A 20392-nucleotide genomic window follows, 5' to 3' on the forward strand; every position below is an offset into this window, starting at 1 on the left:
TTCTGCTCCACGCGGACCACCCAACGGTCAGAGGAAGATGCGCTAAGTTTCAGCGTGTTTGATTATTATTAAACGTATAAACTGCTGTGATCTATGTATCGCCCATACTAAATAAATGATTTAACGTCGGCCACAGACTTATAAACCCCCCCCCCCCCCCCTCCGGTCACCAGCAGATGATGAGGCAGGACGTTTAGGACCTTGTACAATTGAAAGTTTTAATATGACGTCAATCGGTATCAAAGAAGGGGAACATCTCCATAGACAAATAGAGCTGGCAGAGGATGGTATAAGGATGGATATAAGCGTGGCAGAGAAAGGGTTAACAACTTATGCAACAACTTAGTTTCAGTTTCACTTGTAGAGAGGATTTAACTTCATGTGAAGCCGAGACTGAAGAAGACTAGAGAACAGATGACATGTTACACAACAATGGCAGAGGATTTATCAATATTTTGGATTTAAACACAGTAGCAGCAACTGGAGAGGAGCTCAGATGATCAGTCCAAAAGTATGTAGTGCTTTTTCTTCTTTTTTTCGATCAGCTGTGACTGAGAAAGTCCACGGAGAAAGTAGGCGTGTGTGTTCGTGACGCGAGCGAGTGTGTGTGTGTGTGTGTCTTTCCATTGGTTATCATTATTGGGCGAACAAGAAAACTAAAGAAAACTTTAATGACCCTGCTATGTTAATTAATGGTTTTGTTTTAGGGACACCTAGGCGTAGTAGTAAACGGTAGAGGAGGAGGGAAGAGCCGAGTGCAGAGTGTCAGTGCGCATTGTTAATTTTTTCTGTCCGCTGTCAGTGTGCCTAAGCAAGCTTCAACGTTTTATTCATTATCTACATTTGGAAATACAAGCTTAATATTCAACGTTAAAGATCAATGTAAGCCAGTGTAAAGTAAAGTAAAGTTATATATCGTATAGCTCTGCTCAGCGTCATAGTGCAATACTCTTCATATCCAGTATTGAACTGAAATAAATTCTCACATGTACCTTTACCTACCATCATCTGTCTGGCGACACCCCCATCCGCTACCTACATAAGCAGGGGTGTGGCCATACCATCAGCTCCTTCTTCAATTTTCACCACATTGAGTGCCTGTTTACACCACTTTAAGTTTGCTGAAACATTTTCTGAAGAAAGTTGGAGCTGCGTTAACATTATCTCGTTTTTTTCTCTCTCTCACAATTTTAAGTAGAAAAAAGCTAAGTTATAATGTTTTCTTCGGGGGGTCGCGCTAGCAACGTCACCCTTCACCAGCGGTTCTCCATTGCCGCCTCCGCTGTGCGTCTTGGGGCGGGATTGACTCCGCGGTCGTGGCAGGCAGTCGCGCCCGATCGGCGTCCGGTGGATAGCTTGCCTCTCCGAAGAGCTGGTGTACCAGGGGCATCTCCTGTGAGATGGCCTGGTTCCTGCTCTGGTTCCTCCGCCGCCGGGGGGCCGTCGGCCGGCTCCTCTGGTGGCAGAGGATCTGAGACGCAAACCTTTCGCCTCTGCTCGCTCCCGTCGTAGGAGGGTGGCTTGCAGGGGCGAACGGCCTGGTTTTGGTGAGCTGCTGGAGCCAGATGAGGGTGCTTCTGCTTCTCCGTGGCCGATGGAAACGGAGGATTTCATGGTGGGAGCAGAGGCGCTCTTATTTGACGCCCCGGTGGGGACGCATCACTCTCCCCCTCAGGGTGTGGCAGGGGGTGGTATGTCTCCTTGGGGTCCCTCGTATTCTGATGTTGGTTTAGAACCTCTGACTCAGCGACGAGATGCCCTGCTATCAGCCACATTGGATGGTGGCACTGCAGTGAGCGGTAGCCTCTCGTATGTGAGGGACACGAGCTTAGTGGAGGAAGGTTCGCATGGGGAATTACGTGCCTTGTTCCTGGAGCTCATAGCGGCAGCAGCCGTCGTTAATGGCGTGCCACTGCCGCAGCCACTGCCTGCCCCTGTCCCCGATGACTTGATAGGTCATCTATGGCAACGTCGTCCTGTGAGGGAGACGGGCGTTGTCTGCCCATTCTTCCCCCCAATGGAGGCCTACGTGCGTCAGGGACAGGTGGTCTCCCACATCACTGGGCTTACCCCCGCCTACGTGCAAGTCACGCGGGTGGCGGATTTGGTCGAGCTTGATAGACCGATGGCGTCTCTCCTTTGTCCTGAGGTGGTGTGGGAGCCGTTGCGGAAGCCGGTTCCCCAAGGGAAATCGGCTAGGCAGTTGGCCAACTGGAGTGACCAGTCGTTTATCGCCGGGACTCAAACCCTAGCTGCAACATCCAACATCGCGCAGCTAGCGCGGTTTATGTCCGGGATGATGACGGGCGGTATGGTGCTGGACGAACAACAACAAGTCCTGCACGCCCAGGCGGCTGGAGCCATCCTGAATCTGATCCAGCTGCAGGCCATAGCCGCCGGGAAGATACGCGCCCTGGCCACTGTCACAGCGCCATCTATGGCTGGAGCAGGCGCGAGTACCGGACAGGAAGAGGCTTCCCCAGCTTGCGGCACCCCTCTCCGATGCTGGGCTCTTCGGGTCGGCGATGCAGCTCATGACGGCAGCCTGCAGGGATATGGAGGAGCGTGCGGTGCTCCAGCCCCATTTCCCCCCACCCGATGTCGCCGGTGGAGTTCGACGGAGGCCACGTCGTCGGGGACCTGCGACCGTTGCCACCGCCACTCCTGCCGCCACTGCTGGTCCTTCGGCCAAGAGGAGAGAGGGTGCCTCGACCACTGCAGCCAGCCAACCCACGCCCGGAGGTGACGGTAGGGATCGTCGAGACCAGGCACCTCAGTACCGTCCCTCCGGGACGAAAGCTCCCCGGGGTGGCAAGCAACAAGCGGCTCGTGGCAGGCGCCGCTGATGTGACTTTCCCCTCCTGTTTACCCCTGCTCCCTTCCCCGGCCCAACTATGATTTTGTAAAAACAATAAAAAGTCCCTCCTAGGAGGGACTGTATTTTTTGTTACAAACTGTGTGTTTATTCACTACATATGTTGGGGATACGATGTGTAGATCCTTCGCCTAGTGTGGGGTTGATAGGAGAGCTAGACTTTTAGTCTTTAGCTGGTTGCTACATATGTATGTGTGCTTAGCAAGGCCTGTAGCTAACACTCGGTCGAAAGGCTTTTTTCTTCCTCGTCCTGAAGAATTATGTTTCTTCCTATAAGGGTAGAGGTTTAGTTGTGTGTTCTGTTACGTTGAAACAGTGGCATTGAGCCACAACACTGTAGTGTTGGCCTACAGAAGTACTCGTGTGTAGTTGTGCCACGGTCTTATAGACCTCTCTCTCTCTCTCTCGATCTTCTGTGTTTCTTGAAACATAAAACACGGGTGTCGTGTTCACACAAACTTTGGCCTTGTTATAAACCCTGTTCGCAGACGTGTTGTCATCTGTGGCTAGCGTGCGTTGGGTTAGCTTATCCTGTTAGGATATACGCTGTTTCATTAGCATGCTGGCTACATAAGGTATCATCATGGCTGTTTATTATTATCGTATACGGGGTCTGGGTTTGTGAGGGGGTAATCGGATAAACCCCTCCTTCCTGATTGGTCGAGGGGTTTGGCCCTCTCATTCGGTTCTACTTATTAAATTAGATACCAATGATGTAAACTACCTATAATTGCAGAGTAGGGTTTAACCTGCAAGTTGGCCTTTAAAGGTCTGTTGAGTCATGGGTTTCCCCCCGTCATAGGGTACGTCGCTCCCCGTCCCCTCTTATGAATGGTGGTTGACGGGGGGTTGTTTTTTCCCTCAGCCGCGTCGCATGGGACACATGTCCGTATTTTTTCTTTTCTGTAAGAAAATAAAAATAAAAAAGCAACTTCTTGTCGTTCTCCCAGGCGGCTTGGAGGAACGGTATCTGGTGTCTTGTTAGACTATCCATTGATGTGTTTTGGGTCTCGACGTGTACTGTACATAGTGCTGGCCCTGGGTGCTTCTGATAGGAATCATGCTTGGGCTTGCGCGCCTTGGTTGCTCATCATTAAAACAACGTTTTTATGGGGCAACTGGGATGGAGTGTTGTCTCGACGAATTCTCGTTCATATCTGGGGGATGTTAACGGAATAGATCAAAGCATAGGTAGAGGGGTCTCACGCCCTTGGGGTGGGCCACCAAGCGCGGTACGAAAGGGACCGTCTGGCTGGCGCCCTCTATAATGTTTTGGATCGACACTCGTACCTACCCCCCTCCTAGGGTTGGGGATGTCGGCGTGAATAGGGCACAGGACTGATTCTGGTCGCGCCGGTCCAGGTCAGTTAACCCGTTGTCCGCCGGGGACGCAGATCTGCTGTTCTGGTACCCTGAGGGACTTGTGCTTTTTTCGGGGGGGAAAATGGCGGGTCGGCCCGGGTGTTGCAGGGTTTGACGTTATGGAGATGTTCGTGGTTGTGTTACTACGTATTACCCCTCACTGTTGCTTGGTCCATGTTGTGTTGTACCTTGCGCTGCGCTAAGGGGGCCTGGTCCTTCTCCATTATTCTCGCCCCTCTCTTCTCCTGATTAAGCATGGCTGGGAGAGGGCTATTGAGGTGATTCTTATGGAACTCCTCTGGCATCCCTGTGTACGTCCTGGTCCGCCGGGACCGGTCCGAAATTGTTTCGTCGACCCGTAGGCCTGGGGTAACCCCGTTTAGAAAACTGAAACACTTGTACTGCGGTATAGCCAGTGTATACCCGCAGTTGTGTTTTGGAGTTTTTTCTTGAGGGGTTATAGGAACAACCACCTCATGTTTGAACCAAGGGGGTGGTTGGTTCCCTGGTGTGTTGGTAGCGGAGTCAACTCTCGGGTTAGGCCGGTTGAGTGTGCCCCCGCACGTTTCATGACGTCTGCCAATCGTGTCAGCCTTCTCTGCCTCGACCCCTCTAGAGAGTCGGGGGGGTTTTGTGGAGGCTGTGACATGGTGCACAACAATACCAGCATACGCCCCTTCCGCCGGGGTGCTGTTTCAGCAGACCCCTTTGGCGCCTGTCTAGTCCGCAGTGCTCCAGGCTCAGGTGAAGTGCCTGTTGCCTGGATTGAGGGATCGACCTCTTCTGGGGGTCGTCTCCCCGGTGCGCTGCCTGCTCCCGCTGTGGGTGTAGCCTCTTGAGTGCTTCGAGCTTACAGCCATGCCAACCTGAACACGCCCGATCTCGTTCGATTTCGGAAGCGGTATAGGTTCAGGCCTGGGTTGTGCTTGGATGGGTGACTGCCTGAGTATACCAGGATCAGTGAGCTAGGCGGCATGCTATAGGGGGGAAGGGCCGATGTAACCCAGGTTTCAGATACGTACCTATTTAAGTTATAAGGACCTGAATAGTTAAGGCTATTATGTAAGAACATAGTTGATATTATTGGGTACCAGCCCTTTAAATTACAACATGGCCCTTTAATCCGCGTCATGACGTGATGCAGCGTCTCACATTACAGTCTCACGCTGCGCAGAGCAGACACTCAGACCCACGGAGAAAGAGAGACAGCATCTAGGTTGCTGCTGCCGAAATAGATAATAGTATGATAAAACCAGTTATCAAACAGTTATAGAAGATTCCCCCAGTTGCAAAACCGAAGAAGCGTTGCAGTAAATCAATATTGTGTGCTATTCAATTGTCGAGTGTTAGCTTCATGCTACAATGCTAATAACGTTAGTTTAGCTTCAGTCTGAGTCATACACGAATTGCCCCAAGCTCAATATGGTTAAATGGAAACTGGGAAGGAACCATTTCAGAAGCACTTATAATTGTATTGATATGCTGTTATGATAGGAACAAGATTTATATACGTTTTGAATGTTTTGAGAGTTTAATATGAACGTGGAGAATGTCCCAAATGCTAACGCACTTTAGCCTAACTTAGCATAGGACAGGTGTACATTCCCACGTGCAGTGATGAGACGGCCTGCTGTAGCTTAGCATAGCTAACGGTAGCCTGGTTGATTATTCATTCTGAAATTAGATGAAAAGATGGTGATTTGATAAAAATGGTAAATAAGCTTTTATTTTCCGAATGCCTGCGAACACGCAGGCCAGGTTTTATAGGATACCCCAGCACTCCAATCTACTCTGGGAGCAGTCCCAGGAGTCCATCCATCTCCACGTGTGCCCATGAGGGAAGGAGGCGGTGTGCTAGATGACACAAGATGGCGAGCCAACCCATTGAACCTCTGATATAGCTCAAGGCTAACCCAAGCCTGATTCGAATACCCCTGTTGCACAGTCCCCGTTGCTTCAACAGTCTGGTAGGATTGAACTGAAAGAACTTGAACTGAAAGAACTTGAACCATAAGAACTTGAACTATAAGAACTTGAACTGAAAGAACTTGAACCATAAGAACTTGAACCATAAGAACTTGAACTGATTGAACAAGAGCACAAGGACATTCCAAGGCTTCGGCCCAGTTCACCTTTTGTTACTTTGATATTGTATTTTTGTATTTGATTTAATTTGCTACTCTAACCACTGATGGTTCTCATGTAAGGAAAGAAGGTTAAAGGGTAACTTCACCTAAAATGGTATTTGCATTCCCATAACCCTAGAGTATTGATGACATTGATTATGGTTGAATCACTGATGATTTTCCTGTAAAGAAAGAAGGTTTAAAGGGTAATTTCACCTAAAAAGGTAATTGCATTCCCCTAACCTAGAATATTCCAAATGGTACTTTTGTTGTGTTACACCTTCCAAGGAAGAGTTTAAAGGAGCATTTCACCTGTTAAGGTACTTGCGTTCCTGCACATTTAAAGGTTTAAATTAATATGTTTAAACACTTACCTGGTGAAATGATAAACTTAAATAGAGTTTACTGATGATAAAAGGATACGTTTAATATCCAACCTTGAATCTAGCTTAGCTAGAGATAACCTCAGAGACGTCTGAACCAAACCTAATGTGTTGATTTAATCAATCTAGGACTTGATATTGAACTAACCCTCCTTAAAGGAGAGGTTATAGAAAGAACTTAAAAGGGATACTTCAAACAACTATTACCTTGAACTACTATATGTCTGTATGTCTAGCTAGCGCGCATTTAATAAATTCCGGTTATTATTATAACTCTGTCTCTGGTCATTGTTCTTATATTGTGCATATTTACTCCTCTCCTCGTTTCGTACCTAGAACTGTGCCCGTGGCAAACAGCTGTTACAAGTAGGTGACACAAGTGCTACACCTGCTCTTGGATGGGCCCTGTCCGAATACGCTGGCGATGTGGGGGGCGGTGTCACTAGTGACCGCCTGGTGAGGTCTCGATGCTGTGGCGTCATTGGCCTCTCCAGGCCCCCTTTTTCCGGGGGGATCCAGTCCCTTCTGGGTCTGGGTCCTCCTTCGCGCTCCGCTGCTACGGCCTTGCCACGGGGTTGGGCTTTCTCTTGACCCCGTGATATTACGGGTGGTAACGGGGGTTTGTTCCTTTCCGTTCGTTCCCTAGTGGCATGCGGGTTGTGCGTTTGTGTAGTCGTGGGTACGCCCCACGGTCTGCTCACCCTGTGCGTTGAGTTGCTGAAGTCTCCTCTTCGCGCAGTCGGACCCGACGCCCCCGTCCTCCGCTAGGGGGGTTCGGGGGGCTCGGGTCCTCCCCGGTTCTGATGGTTGTGGGGGGCCTCAGCGGGTACATTTGTCGAGCTCAGCTCTGCTCAGCTCATGTGTTGCACTATCACGCTGAGCAGAGCTATACGATATATAACGTACGGTTATGTATATAACCATAGTTATATGAGTATAGTGACGCTCAGCGTCAGGACTCACTGAGGACCCCTTGATCTTGCCTTGTGGTGAAAGATTGAGATGGTATGGCCACACCCCTGCTTATGTAGGTAGCGGATGGGGGTGTGGCCAGACAGATGATGGTAGGTAAAGGTACATGTGAGAATTTATTTCAGTTCAATACTGGATATGAAGAGTATTGCACTATGACGCTGAGCGTCACTATACTCATATAACTATGGTTATATACATAACCGTACGATATTGAGCATAGATTTGTCAAATGTGCAACCCTAGTTTCACCTAGTGGTATGAGACATATTCTTCATATGGCTGCGTGTACCGCACTGTGAAGCCTGTACCGTAAATTCGCGGGACGAATACACGTACCGTTACACCCCTACTTTAACCTCATCTATAGTCATACAATGTGGGATGTATTCGAGCCACAGCAGTATATACAATATGAAGATCTAAGACAAACTCACACAAATTCCAGTGGACTGTTGGTAATGAGGAACATCCTTTTTCCATGTTCGGCTAACTTATTCAGAACTGCTTGGCTGTGCTCACCATAGCAAATAAACTTTTCTGGGGAGAAGAGAGAGAGTGAGACACACAGAAAGAGAGAGAGATTTGTATTATCAACTCTGTATTATCTCCATTAACAATTAATTCCAGAAGTTATCTCTAAGAAATAAGATAAGAACTTAGCAATGACTTGGTCCCATTCATCTATTCATCCCAATGCCTCACACAAAGTAATAGAAATAAAATAGCATTCAATGCTACGCTGCAATTATTACCGATGTCCGCCTCCACAGCTCGGTACAGGAAGCCCTTCACGTGAACATCTCTGATGGCCTCCTGTGGAGAGAGAGGAGCACATGGTGTCTCAGCCGGGGCGAGTCGAGACTGCACAGGAACACCATGTTAGCATGCAGCCTGAGTAACGCCACTTTGTTCTGTATAACAACGGAAGGGTTTGAAAACACAGAGGACAAATTGCTTGTGTGACAATGAGTACATCGCTGAATACAAATGAGAGAAGAAGTCCTTGAGGTTTAGTTACAAAGTTTTGGACGGGTTCTTTCTCGATAGTTCAAACGTGTGCCTGTGTCAGAGCTCTCGCTCCCTGACAAAAACGGCACGGTCCCAAGTAAAGCCTAGCGAGCCGAAAGACTCTCTCCAATGTATGACTCGTGGAAGGTCAAGAATGAAAGGGTCAGTCACTCCGTGGTAGATCAGGACAGGGGTAAGAGAGGGGGGGTGGGGTGGGTGGAAGGGATGAGTGTGGAGGGTTGGGAGGCAAGCATCTTTGAAAAAGTGTAGTTCAGTAGATATATGAGGGCCTCTTGTGGAGGAGTGAGTCCTGGGGACTTTTCATTTCATGACAGCGTTCTGTCAGAAGCAGTTCGGGGTCACACTGAGCAGACAGGACCTGCTTGACAGCTGCCCTCGGAGGGAGAACGCAGCACTGATTGCCTCTCCCTCTGAGGTAGCAGAACGCCACCAGAGAGCGGACACAGATGGTGGCAGGCAGACAACTCAATGCGCTAAAATTAGATGCCAGTTTTCACAGCTAAAATTATGACTGCTCTCCTCTCGCCATCTCGAAATAACCAGAGGCACAACATGGCACAAACATACTAATATATTAACACTTTACATCTAATGTGAACGGATTCATATGATTAATCACATAATGAGAACAAGGCGATGCAGTGGGTCCTCAGTATATTATAGACAGGTGCTCTTTGTATGCCGGTATCACATACTCAAAGGCCAAAACATTTAAATACATTTACACCCCGAGTGTAAACACATAATCTGTCGAAAAAAGGGAAGATCCAGAGAAAAATGGTCCAATGCATTCTGTCTCGTTAAGATTATTATTCTAATAATACAAATAATAATAACATTTGATTTATATAGCTTTTCTAGAACTCAAGGTCACTTTAGAATAAGGGGTGGTGGTAGTGATACAAACAACATACGGACTACTATGCACTCAGAGTGAAGCACTTAACTCATTGGACGCCACGCATTAGCCTCATCCTGTAGTAGCTACCGCCAGTGCTGTAAACAGTGGGAGTCGCTCACCTTGTTTGCAGGGCTATAACTATTTAAATATTATAGCTATATATGCAATACTATGGCCCATTTGACATAGAGTATCTATCGTTCAAGATGTGAAAAAGGAATATTTTTTCCATCCATACATTCTCGTTTTATACCGTGGTGAATATAAGTATGGTTTTAGAGTGGTCTAGGGTAATTCCTGGGAGGCTAGTAATAGCCTGCAAGCCATATTATACTTAATCCATTGGCATTTCGTCCGTATACACGCTACAATAAAAAATTCAAATGCATATGATCGGTATATTATGTTCCATCATGCATGCATGAAAGGGGGGGGGGGGGGTCGTTTCTGATTAATTGATTGTCAATAACGGCATTCGTTAGTACAACAGCATACGCTGATCAGGGCGATGGCTATGAAAACAATGGGCAACCAAGCTGAAATTGACGGTAAATTGCTCTTACCTGTGGCCGATGAGACTCCAAAAAGAATATTCCAATTATTTGATTGCCATCTGCTAGATCGTATGTCCATTTGGCCCACGCCATAACCCCCAACAGCATAATGAATCTGGCATCCCGAACGCGATTCAATGCGATCGGATATACCCCTCGGTCCACGTTACTCAAAAACTGCGCCCGGAGGAATTTCAATGATACACAGAGTCAGAAAGGAAGTGCGACATCGGCCACAGCCCACATACCAACAGGCAGGGAGCGAAATTAACTTTTTGACTCACCGGCCAGTGGCGGGTAGATGGGAAGAATCTACCCGCCAAGCATATTTCTTACCTGCCAATTCTTTTTTGATTAAAAAAAAATATATATATATTTTATATAAAAAAAAAATTTAAATAAAATATATATTATATAATCATACTTGTAGTTGTATTATCTGCGAGACATCGCCACCACGCAATAAGTCAAAATGCTCGCTATCTGCAAACAGCTCCACTGTCTGTGTGTATACTTGAGTAGCCTCCAGCTCCAGCAAGGATTCTCCGGCCCTGCAGCTAGACCCTATATTCAGCTAGACCAGGGGTGGGCAATTATTTTTCCCGGGGGGCCGAATGAGCAACTGAAAATATGTTGGAGGGCCGGGCCAAAATTCCAAACTCAATTATGCATAATATACATTTTATTTCTATATCAAAAGCAGTAAATGGCATTGTTTTGACCCCTGGTAATAGTGTATGTTATTATTTGGCAATTAAAAGGTGAGGTTAGCTTTCAAAAATATCATTTATTCAAATAGAATTTATTTCCAAAATGATAAACAAAATGTGAAACATTAATAACAAAGGGCATGTATGAAAAAGTGCTATACAAATAAAGTTATTATTTTGAGTTTCATATACTATTGAAACAAGGATTTTCTTAGCTTTCTAAAGACATCACATCATCTTATAGCCAAAATAAACAAGACATGTCACTGAACTGTGTAAAGAAAAGTGTCCCAGTAGCCTTTTTTACTTTACATGCCTATATTAAACATTTAATGTTTTCAGAACTGTGCAAAAAAAAGTGTCCCATTTCACTTGTTATATTTCCACATTTTAGTGTTCTTCAGCTCTTTTTTTTTTTCATTCAGTGTGATAAATCCAGTCTCTGTTGAGCTTTAACAAGTCCATCAAAGTCAGGTTGCATGTCTGAGGTGGAGATGCGAAGCACAGCTGCCAGATGTTCATCAGTGAGAGAGGATCTGTACCTGGACTTGGTAAACGTCATGACTGAGAATGTCTGTTCACATATAGGTGGATCCAAAGAGAACCAACATCTTCTGAGCATGTCTTCTCATGTTTGGAAAGTTCTCCTCCTTGAGAGCAGAGTAGAACTCTAGCAGTGATGCTGACTTAAAGTGCTCTTTCAGTAGTGAATCAGACTGCAGGTCAATGAGTTCAAGCTGAACATCAGTGGGTGCACTATCAACACTGCAGGTAAAGGGAGAGGAAACCAGCTGCATTTCATCCTCAACCTTTTTGAAATCTTGAAAACGCCTTGAAAATTCATCATGCAGTGCTCCCAACATGGATGAGTACCTGTGCCGGTGATCAGCTGATGGTTTGACTTCTTTCAGGATTTTCATGTGTTTGAGATTGTTGCTGCCTAGTTGCCTTGAAATTAATTGCAACTTTGTTATGAAGGTTTTCACATGGCTATGCATTTCATGAGCAAAAATGCCCTTGCCCTGCAGTTGTGTGTTCAGTAGGGATGGGTACCGTTCACATTTGAACCGATACGGTACCGGTACCTGTGAATCGATACCGGTACCCAACGGTACCCTTTTTCTGTACTTTAGTCTCCAAAAATGTAATCTACCTACCTCAGTTGTGAAAAAAGAAATCCAAACTTCAAATAACCACACTTTTGACCGTTTTTGGCTTGCCCCGACTGCTTTGTTGTTGAATCAAGTCAAATCCTAGGTAAGCGTATATTGTGCGTGTGAACGTTGACATGAAAAAAAAAAGTTAATATATTATTATATTATTATATTATATATTATATATTAAAAAAATATATGTTTTTTATTTTTTTTTTATTTTTTTTATTATCATGTAATCTTTCGCGGGCCGGTCAGAATCATCCCGCGGGCCGTATCCGGCCCGCGGGCCGTACAATGCCCAGGTCTGAGCTAGACCCTACATTCAGCATGCAAGGATTCTCCGGCGATGCAGCTGGACCCTATTGGTATAACGTTACAGTTCTTTTGTCAAATCACATTCAACATGCCCTCAGCTAGAATACGCATTCAATCAATGTTATAAGACATTGATATCAGGAGCTATCTGTAGCTACTGCTAGCCCGGTAGATAACGTTAAGACAATTTAGTTTACTGGGACAGATAGATCTAACGTGAGCTAGCTAACGTGAGCTAGCTAACGTGAGCTAGCTAACGAGGGAACGGAGGTATTATGCACTCGAGTCGACTATTGCTGGAGCATTTGTTGATATCAGCAGCTATCAGTAGCTAGCCAGCTATATACCGTTAGACAATGCCTCGTCATGTATTAAACTAAAAGTGAATAGTTGACTGGGTCATTGTTTAAACAGTAACGGTAGCTCATGGAGGTCCGCTCTTCTAGACTAGAGCAGACTGCCTGTGTTGACACGAGCACTGCGAGCAGAAGCCCTTAGCCAATAGTATCCCGCTGCAGGGCTGGGCGGATATGACTCGTTGCCACGGTTTCTTTCAAAATAAGAGTATCATACGAGCTTAATGTTGCTAACTGCCGGAGCCATCGATATTATGACTGGAGATGCGCTTGGGGCGGAAATGAGACCCGCACAGATTTTCAAAATAAGAGTATCGTTATGAACTTGATCGATTACACGCCACACGGCGGGCAGCCCTCTAAGTGTCAAGCGCCAAAGGTAAAAACTGAGCGCCCCTGGCGGGCGGCGGGCTTTAGTTTCGGTCCCTGCCAACGGGCGGCGGTATTGGACCGTTGCTGTCTCAGACACATTGCCACACAGTACCACAGCCTACCTGGATGATTTATGAATGGAAATAGCGAATAAAAGTAATAACGATTCAATAACGAGTATACTTGTTGTTGGCGTCCAACGATTGGCGGCCTATAACGAGTATACTCGTTGTTGGCAGCCATTGAGTTAAGAGTGAAGCACTTAAGTTCGGCACTGCTAGACGAACAACACCACTTACCCCTCCTGCTGACTTGTTGTACACAATTTGTAAGTCGCTTTGGATAAAAGTGTCAGCTAAACGACTAAATGTAAATGTAAATGGATACACAAGGATAGAGATGGGGGGGGTCTAGGAGAAGGCAACGGTGAAGAGATGGTTCTTGAGACGGGATTGAAAAATGGAGACAGACTCCGAGTCCCTAAATGAATGAATGAATGAAAACTTTATTTAACAGATTGCAGAATGGGTACAATACAGTACGGCTCAATACATACAATTGTTAAGGGGATGCAGACCTGAGAAAGACGTTTGTCTTGTTTCCATCAGGGTCCCCCATTTTCAATTCATATAGACATTTATGACATACACAACATACATGACATTTATGGCATAGGGACATATAGGTATTTAGTACTGATACATTTGTGACATAGGCGGTATTCAAATATACAGTACTGTTACCCCTAGATCCTGACAGAGTATATACATATGATGGGGAGGGGACTGTACATTAGGAGGGGGTGGGTGGGTGGGAGGGAGGGAAATATACATACGGCGGGGAGGGAATATATAAATGCGGTGGGGAGGAGACTGTCTATTAGGAGGTGGTGGGGGTTTTGGGCATTTACGGTGGCCAGTTTCGAATTGCAGCCTCCCGTAGGTGCTCTTTAAGGGCGGTTTTGAATGTGGGCAGGGATTCACATTCCTTTACAGCTTTGGGTAGGGCGTTCCACATTGTTGTGGCATAATTGCGAAACGTGTTTAGTCCCTTGTTTGAGCCGAATCTGGGTTTAACATGATTTGTTGAGCTTCCTCTGGTGTAGTGGTTGTGGTATTCACTGACCTTTGGGAAGTATTTTGACATGTACATGGGCACCCCGGTCGTATAGTGTATCTTGTAGACCAGGCCCATTGCAAGTTGCTGTACTCTGTCGTCTACTCTAAGCCATCCTAGGTTGGCAAAGTGGGCAGGGGTGAGGTGGGTTCTGGGGTTCAGGTCAAGTAGTAGTCTGACCAGTTTGTTTTGTGATGTTTGTAATTTTGTTTTAAGCGCCTTTGAGGTGCTTTGGTACCATGAGGTGCACGCATAGTCATAGTACCCTTGAATGAGTGCTCCTGCCAGAGTCTTCAGGGTATTCTTGTTTACCAGAGAGGAGATCCGGTACAAGAATCTAGTTCGTTGGTTGACTTTTTTTATTACATTGGATGCCATTTTGTCACAGGAAAGATTTGCCTCTAGGATGGAACCCAGGTAGGTAATTTCGTCTTTCCTTGTGACAATATTGTCACCCACTGTAACTGAGAAGCCGTCGGTCTTGCTGAGTTTGTTATTTGAACCGAAGAGAATGGACTCTGTTTTGCCCATGTGTAATGATAGTTTGTTATCAGCGAGCCATATGCAGATTTTGCCTAGTTCCGTGCTGAGGGTTTTTTCAACCTGCAATTTGTTCTTGTCAGAGACCAGCAGGGCTGAGTCGTCCGCAAACAGGAACAAGTTGCAGTCACAGGCTGACGACATGTCATTTGCATAAATTAGGAAGAGTAGCGGTCCTAGTATGCTTCCTTGTGGAACACCACAGCTCACTGTGAGGGGGGGGGATAGAGTACCGTTTACCTCTACCATCTGTTCTCTCCCCTCCAGGTAGGATTGCATCCAGCTCACTGATAGGCTATCAAAACCAATTGCTTTTAGCTTGTCCATTAGAATGGAGTGATTGACAGTGTCGAAGGCCTTTTGTAGGTCCAGCATGACCATGCCGCAGTATTTGCCAGCGTCCACCTCTTGTTTGATGTGGTCGTTCAAATAGAGGAGGCATGTGTCAGTGGAGTGGGACGTTCTGAAGCCAGATTGGAATTCGTAGATTAGGTTTTTTTCCGCCAGGTACTTTTCGACCTGTTCGTAGACTATTTTCTCCATGACTTTCGACTAATGTCTTGGGTTTGTGAGTTCCAGAGCCTGGGAGGCTGCGCCGGAGAACGTTCTGTTCCGAGGCTGTGGAGGTTGTGGAGGTCCATTGGACAGGAGGGTGGAGAGAAGGCAGGCTGGTGTAGATATAGAATTCTAGAATGGTCTAGAATTGCTCTAGAATGGCAAGGAAAATGATAAGAACATGATACCCATGTATTGGCCTTCATCGGGGGAACCAGTGCCTGAATCCCATGCACCACCTTGACTAACCAGCAGGTGAACATGAGGTTCCCCCTAGTGCACTGCAACCTTGCCCAGGCACCGCCGTTTTTTATTTTTTTTTATTTTTTTTATTGCGTTTATTTTTTTTATTTTTTTCTCTCTCTCATATAACTAGGGTTATAGGATAACCTTCGTTTTAAGATTCGTTTTCTCTTTTGCGCCAAGCTGTCATCAGAGAAACATTTGGATGTAATTACCGCAGCGCGCAGGGAGAACTCAGGCCGGGGACAACTCGATTGGTTGTGTTGGAATATAGCCAGTTGGCGAACGTTTTATTTGTACTTGGATGTATGTAGCGGTAGCCGGTTGGCGAAGTTTTGTTAAAGTTGTTCAACGCGTTGCTGACGTCGTGGTGAGTGATGTTTATTATTTGCTGGGTCGCTACCTGTTTTGTTGTGCTTTTCATTATGTTGCTCTGCTCGAAATCTGATTTCTGTTTGTTTGTATAGTGACTGAGTAGGCTATTGTGTGTCGTGTGTGTGTGTGTCAAAGAAGATTCTATAGCCTTCAATACGTTTTACGAGGCTGCTCTATAAGCGAGCACTGGGAGGGAGGCATAAATGCTTCTTAGTTTTCAGCGTGATATGCGTTATTTAGGCAGACCTATTGGACATTTTCGTTTTTGTTTATTTATTAAGTTAATATATAAAGTGTTTAGAATATTAAAAATAAATACAAAAAAATATATATTTTAATAATAATAATAATACTTTTTTTTCTGGTTTTCACGCAGGCTAGGGCTTAAAATATTATTTACAGTCAGGCTTATTTTCGGGCAGGGCCTGAAGTTCACGGGCTCGGGCAGGGCTCGGGCTTTATTTCAAGGCCCTTTCAGACCACTAGTTCCCCCCCCCCCCCCACAGCAATGACTCAGGAAAGGGAGAATTATTTCTTTTGGATAATTTTACCTTCACATCTTTGTAGAGGTGCGCTGGCTCATAGTCTATGTTATTCTTCATGAAGAAATCATTGACGCAGGACAGGAGAGTCATTTCAGGCAAGGAGAAGATGTCCATGAACTGTTTCATGGTGTGTCCGTGGGAACTCTGCGGGACAAACGAACGGAGCGCATTCAGAGGATCGACATCATGTTAGAACATGCAGTACACTGTGGTTCCATCGCCAATGTGTGTGTATTGTCATAGGTTAGAGATGAGTGTGCCGGTGATCTGCACCTTGCCATAGAAGTCACTCATGTGCTCCAGGGGGACGTGGGAGCCATCATACATGGCAATTACTTCCTCGTCAGGCACTGGGTGAAGACCCCTGCAAGAGATTTAAAAGAACACGCCAATTTGGGGAAATTAGCTTATCGTCTTCTCCAGAGAGAGACAAGAAGATAGATACCAGTTTCCTCTCTGTGCGTTCAGTAGAAAGCTACAGTATCTGGCTGCATGTTAGCCTAGCTTAGCACAATGAATGGAAGCGGACATGACCGGTTAGCCTTCGGGAGTGGTGTTAGTTGGACAATGCCTAGGCTAACCGGTCATGTCCGCTTCCATTCATTGTATCTTTTTGATATCTCACACCAGTGTCTGTTTTAGCCTGATATCCGCCCAATATATATCTCACACCAGTGTCTGTTTTAGCCTGATATCAGCCTGATATCTCACACCAGTTATAAAAAGAATTTACCTTTATTTAACCAGGCAAATCAATTAAGAACAAATTCTTATTTACAATGATGGCCTGGCAAGAGACACCACCTCTTGAAGGGAGGGGGGGGGGGGCTGAAAAGGAATTCAGGATTAAACATTTCAGACATACAATATATATATATGTTATTACAATATAAATATACATACAACAAGCAATAGCCCCTTTCGTGACTGTGATGCACGCCAACAAGGTTAGGACGAGTGAATCCAGTCCCTTATTCCCAGGGGTGCAGTCGTAATATCAGAACTGCCTGGACGCCACGTGCACGCGCATACATGTTCCCTCGCGTGTGCACAGACCAGCTCAAGCAAACCCCCCACAGGGCTTGTATTTTGGTCTTGCACTTCTCTTTCTTTGTTATGCTATGCAAAGACTAGGTGATAAGTGCCGGGTACTTGGCGCACGGCGCGACAGTAGAGTGAAAGTTGTGAACGCATTTTTGTGTGCGCGCGTGTGCACATTCGTGCGCGCACTTCTGCTCAGCGAACTGCTAGGACGGCGTGGTACCGAGTAGGGATGGGAATCGAGAATCGGAATCGATTGGGAACCGGTTCCTAATTGTCCAATTCCTGGAATCGCATGCCTCTGTGACTATCGATTCCTCTTATCGATGCCATGTTTTTCCGACAGTTGCGCATTTAAAAACAATAACGTTAACGCCACGCATGCAGCCATAGCAGACTATTTGATTCCTTGACTAGGAAAACCTAAAGGGCTCGATATTGCGACGGTTTTGTGTGTGCAGTGAAAACTGAAAGTGCTTTGCATCCTAGTCATTCATTTACATGGTAAAGTAATGTTAGCCGCTAGCTAGCTAAATAGCCATGCTCATTGCAGAGAGAGACAGAGAGAGAACACTGAGCTGGCCTTTATTTATACAGGTAGGTTATTGCTAACAAATTCTCTTTAGCAATAACGACCTGTTGAATGCAACTACAGTTCAATAGATTAAATTAGTTCTCCAATACATTATTTTATTTAAGTGTATAGTTAATACATTTTTTACAGTTTTTGTATTTTTCTGACATGGGGGCTCAACAATAAATGATAAATGACCATCAGAAATGTCAAGTTGCATGTTGTTATTCTAACCAGCTTAGTTCTGTTGCATTATCAATTACATTTATTTAAATTATAAATGTAGCAGGAATCGATAAGGGAATCGATAAAGAATCGTATCGATAAGCAGAATCGATAATGGAATCGTATCAATACAAGAAATTTCAAAGGGTACTCACCGTTGCACGAGGGTTTCGGACAGAGAAACGCAATGGTTTGAAAGCTTGACGTTGCTAATAAACATTTTAAATAATTTGTATAAACTGGTCAACACTGCTCAAAACGCGGATTGTTGGCACCCCTGTTGACGTGCATCACAGTCACGAAAGGGGCTAAACAAGCAATATAGCAGTGAGAGGGGCACCATGACAGACAGGGGGTTGGGGATGTTACTGGGTTGAGAAACAGTTGCAGGAATCAGTGAGAATGTTTATTGTAAAATGCGGCTTGCATCTGGCCTATGCGGTGGGTCTGTTCGGGACACCGAGCCTGAAAATGTTCCTTTTTACCTGGGAATCGATACCGGTACCCAACGGTACCTTTTTTTCTGTACTTTACTCTCCCTCTCTGAAGTCTAAACTTCACAAAACACACAATCTAAAACCCCTTACCTCCCTCTCCCAAACCGTTCCTACAACAATAACAACAACTTGCAAAGGAGATATTGTATCTCAATGGGACTTCCTGGTTAAATTTATTTTAAATGTTAAAAAAAAATTATAATAATTTAGCTATTTGCTAATTGCAAATCGCGATTTCGATTTAAAATCTATTAATCGTTCAGCCCTACCTGGTATCCCACAACACTGTCTGTTTTAGCCTGATATCTGCCTGATATCGGCATGATATCCCACACCAGTGTCTCTTTTAGCCTGGTATCAGCCTGGTATCCCACAACACTGTCTGTTTTAGCCTGATATCTGCCTGATATCGGCATGATATCCCACACCAGTGTCTCTTTTAGCCTGGTATCAGCCTGGTATCCCACAACACTGTCTGTTTTAGCCTGATATCTGCCTGATATCGGCATGATATCCCACACCAGTGTCTCTTTTAGCCGGTATCAGGCTGGTATCCCACAACACTGTCTGTTTTAGCCTGATATCTGCCTGATATCGGCATGATATCCCACACCAGTGTGTCAGTGCATCCGTTGTTATTGTTTATTAGTGTTACATCCCAATGTATATATTCCCCAGTGTGTGTCTCCATGTGTGTGTGTTCTCCATTTTGTTTCCTCCCTCCAGCCATTGTTCCCTTCCCCATTGGTCCCTGCCAGGCCAATCCTTCCATTATTGCAACACAGCAGTGATTGGTGGTTGGCTTTCCAGACTCCAACACTCAATCCACACCCCCCAATCATGGATCACCCCACACCTGTTAAAACATGGTTTTCTCCCTTCAGTCTTTCTCTCTCTCTGGCATGAGGCTAGGCATGTTGTGATTTTGGTAAACCTGTAACTTTGACAGTATTGCATCTTGTTTATTGGCCTTTTGGCGTGGTAGTAATTTCCTTTTGTGTGTATGGCCACAGAGAGAGCATTGTTAAGTTATAGTTTGTTTTTGTATATATTCTGCTTTTGTTTCTGTATAATTAATGTGTTTTTCTCTCTTTCTCAGGAAGCACAGATGGGGTGAGCTGCCATTTCCTTTGGACATTGTTTTCTCCTGTTTTGGTTAGGTAAGAGTAGTTTAGGTAATGTAATCTCTTTTACCATAGATTAGATTGTGTTTATTTGGAGTATAGTGGTGTTTGTTTGTTGTTTTGGCCTGGGCTCACCCCTGAGCTACATGTGCTTCCTTTGCATTTACCAATAAATATCATTGTTGTTTACAAACGTGGTCCATCTTTTCTGTCAACCAAATGTTATGTTACAGCCCTTTACCCTTAGACACACAGGGGTCGTAACATAAATGGGGGCTCTGCCTGGATCTTGTAACCCGTGTTCAATTGTTGGTTGATGGATTTGGTGAACTGTGTTTGTTTACACTTGTATAGTTATTAATTACTTTGTGTAAAAATGGCATTTGTGTAAGAAAAAAATAATGGCAGTTAGTACTTTTGATCTGGGGAAATTCTTGAGCAA

At 45.4% G+C, this 20392-nt stretch overlaps 1 protein-coding gene across 2 annotated transcripts in view; it reads right to left on the bottom strand.

Annotated features, from left to right (window-relative positions):
* nt5dc3 (5'-nucleotidase domain containing 3) overlaps nt 1-20392 on the bottom strand; it is a 48970-nt gene that overhangs the window by 18246 nt on the left and 10332 nt on the right. For both annotated transcript variants that reach the window (XM_084335387.1, XM_084335388.1), the window contains 4 exons: nt 16763-16853; nt 16496-16633; nt 8474-8534; nt 8156-8258 (listed from right to left, as the gene is read on the bottom strand). In XM_084335387.1, the coding sequence (XP_084191513.1) occupies nt 8156-8258; nt 8474-8534; nt 16496-16633; nt 16763-16853 (393 nt within the window). The remainder of the gene's footprint in view (nt 1-8155; nt 8259-8473; nt 8535-16495; nt 16634-16762; nt 16854-20392) is intronic.

The sequence above is a fragment of the Notolepis coatsorum genome (assembly GCF_963971535.1).
Source record: "Notolepis coatsorum genome assembly, chromosome: 18".
Taxonomy (NCBI): domain Eukaryota; kingdom Metazoa; phylum Chordata; class Actinopteri; order Aulopiformes; family Paralepididae; genus Notolepis; species Notolepis coatsorum.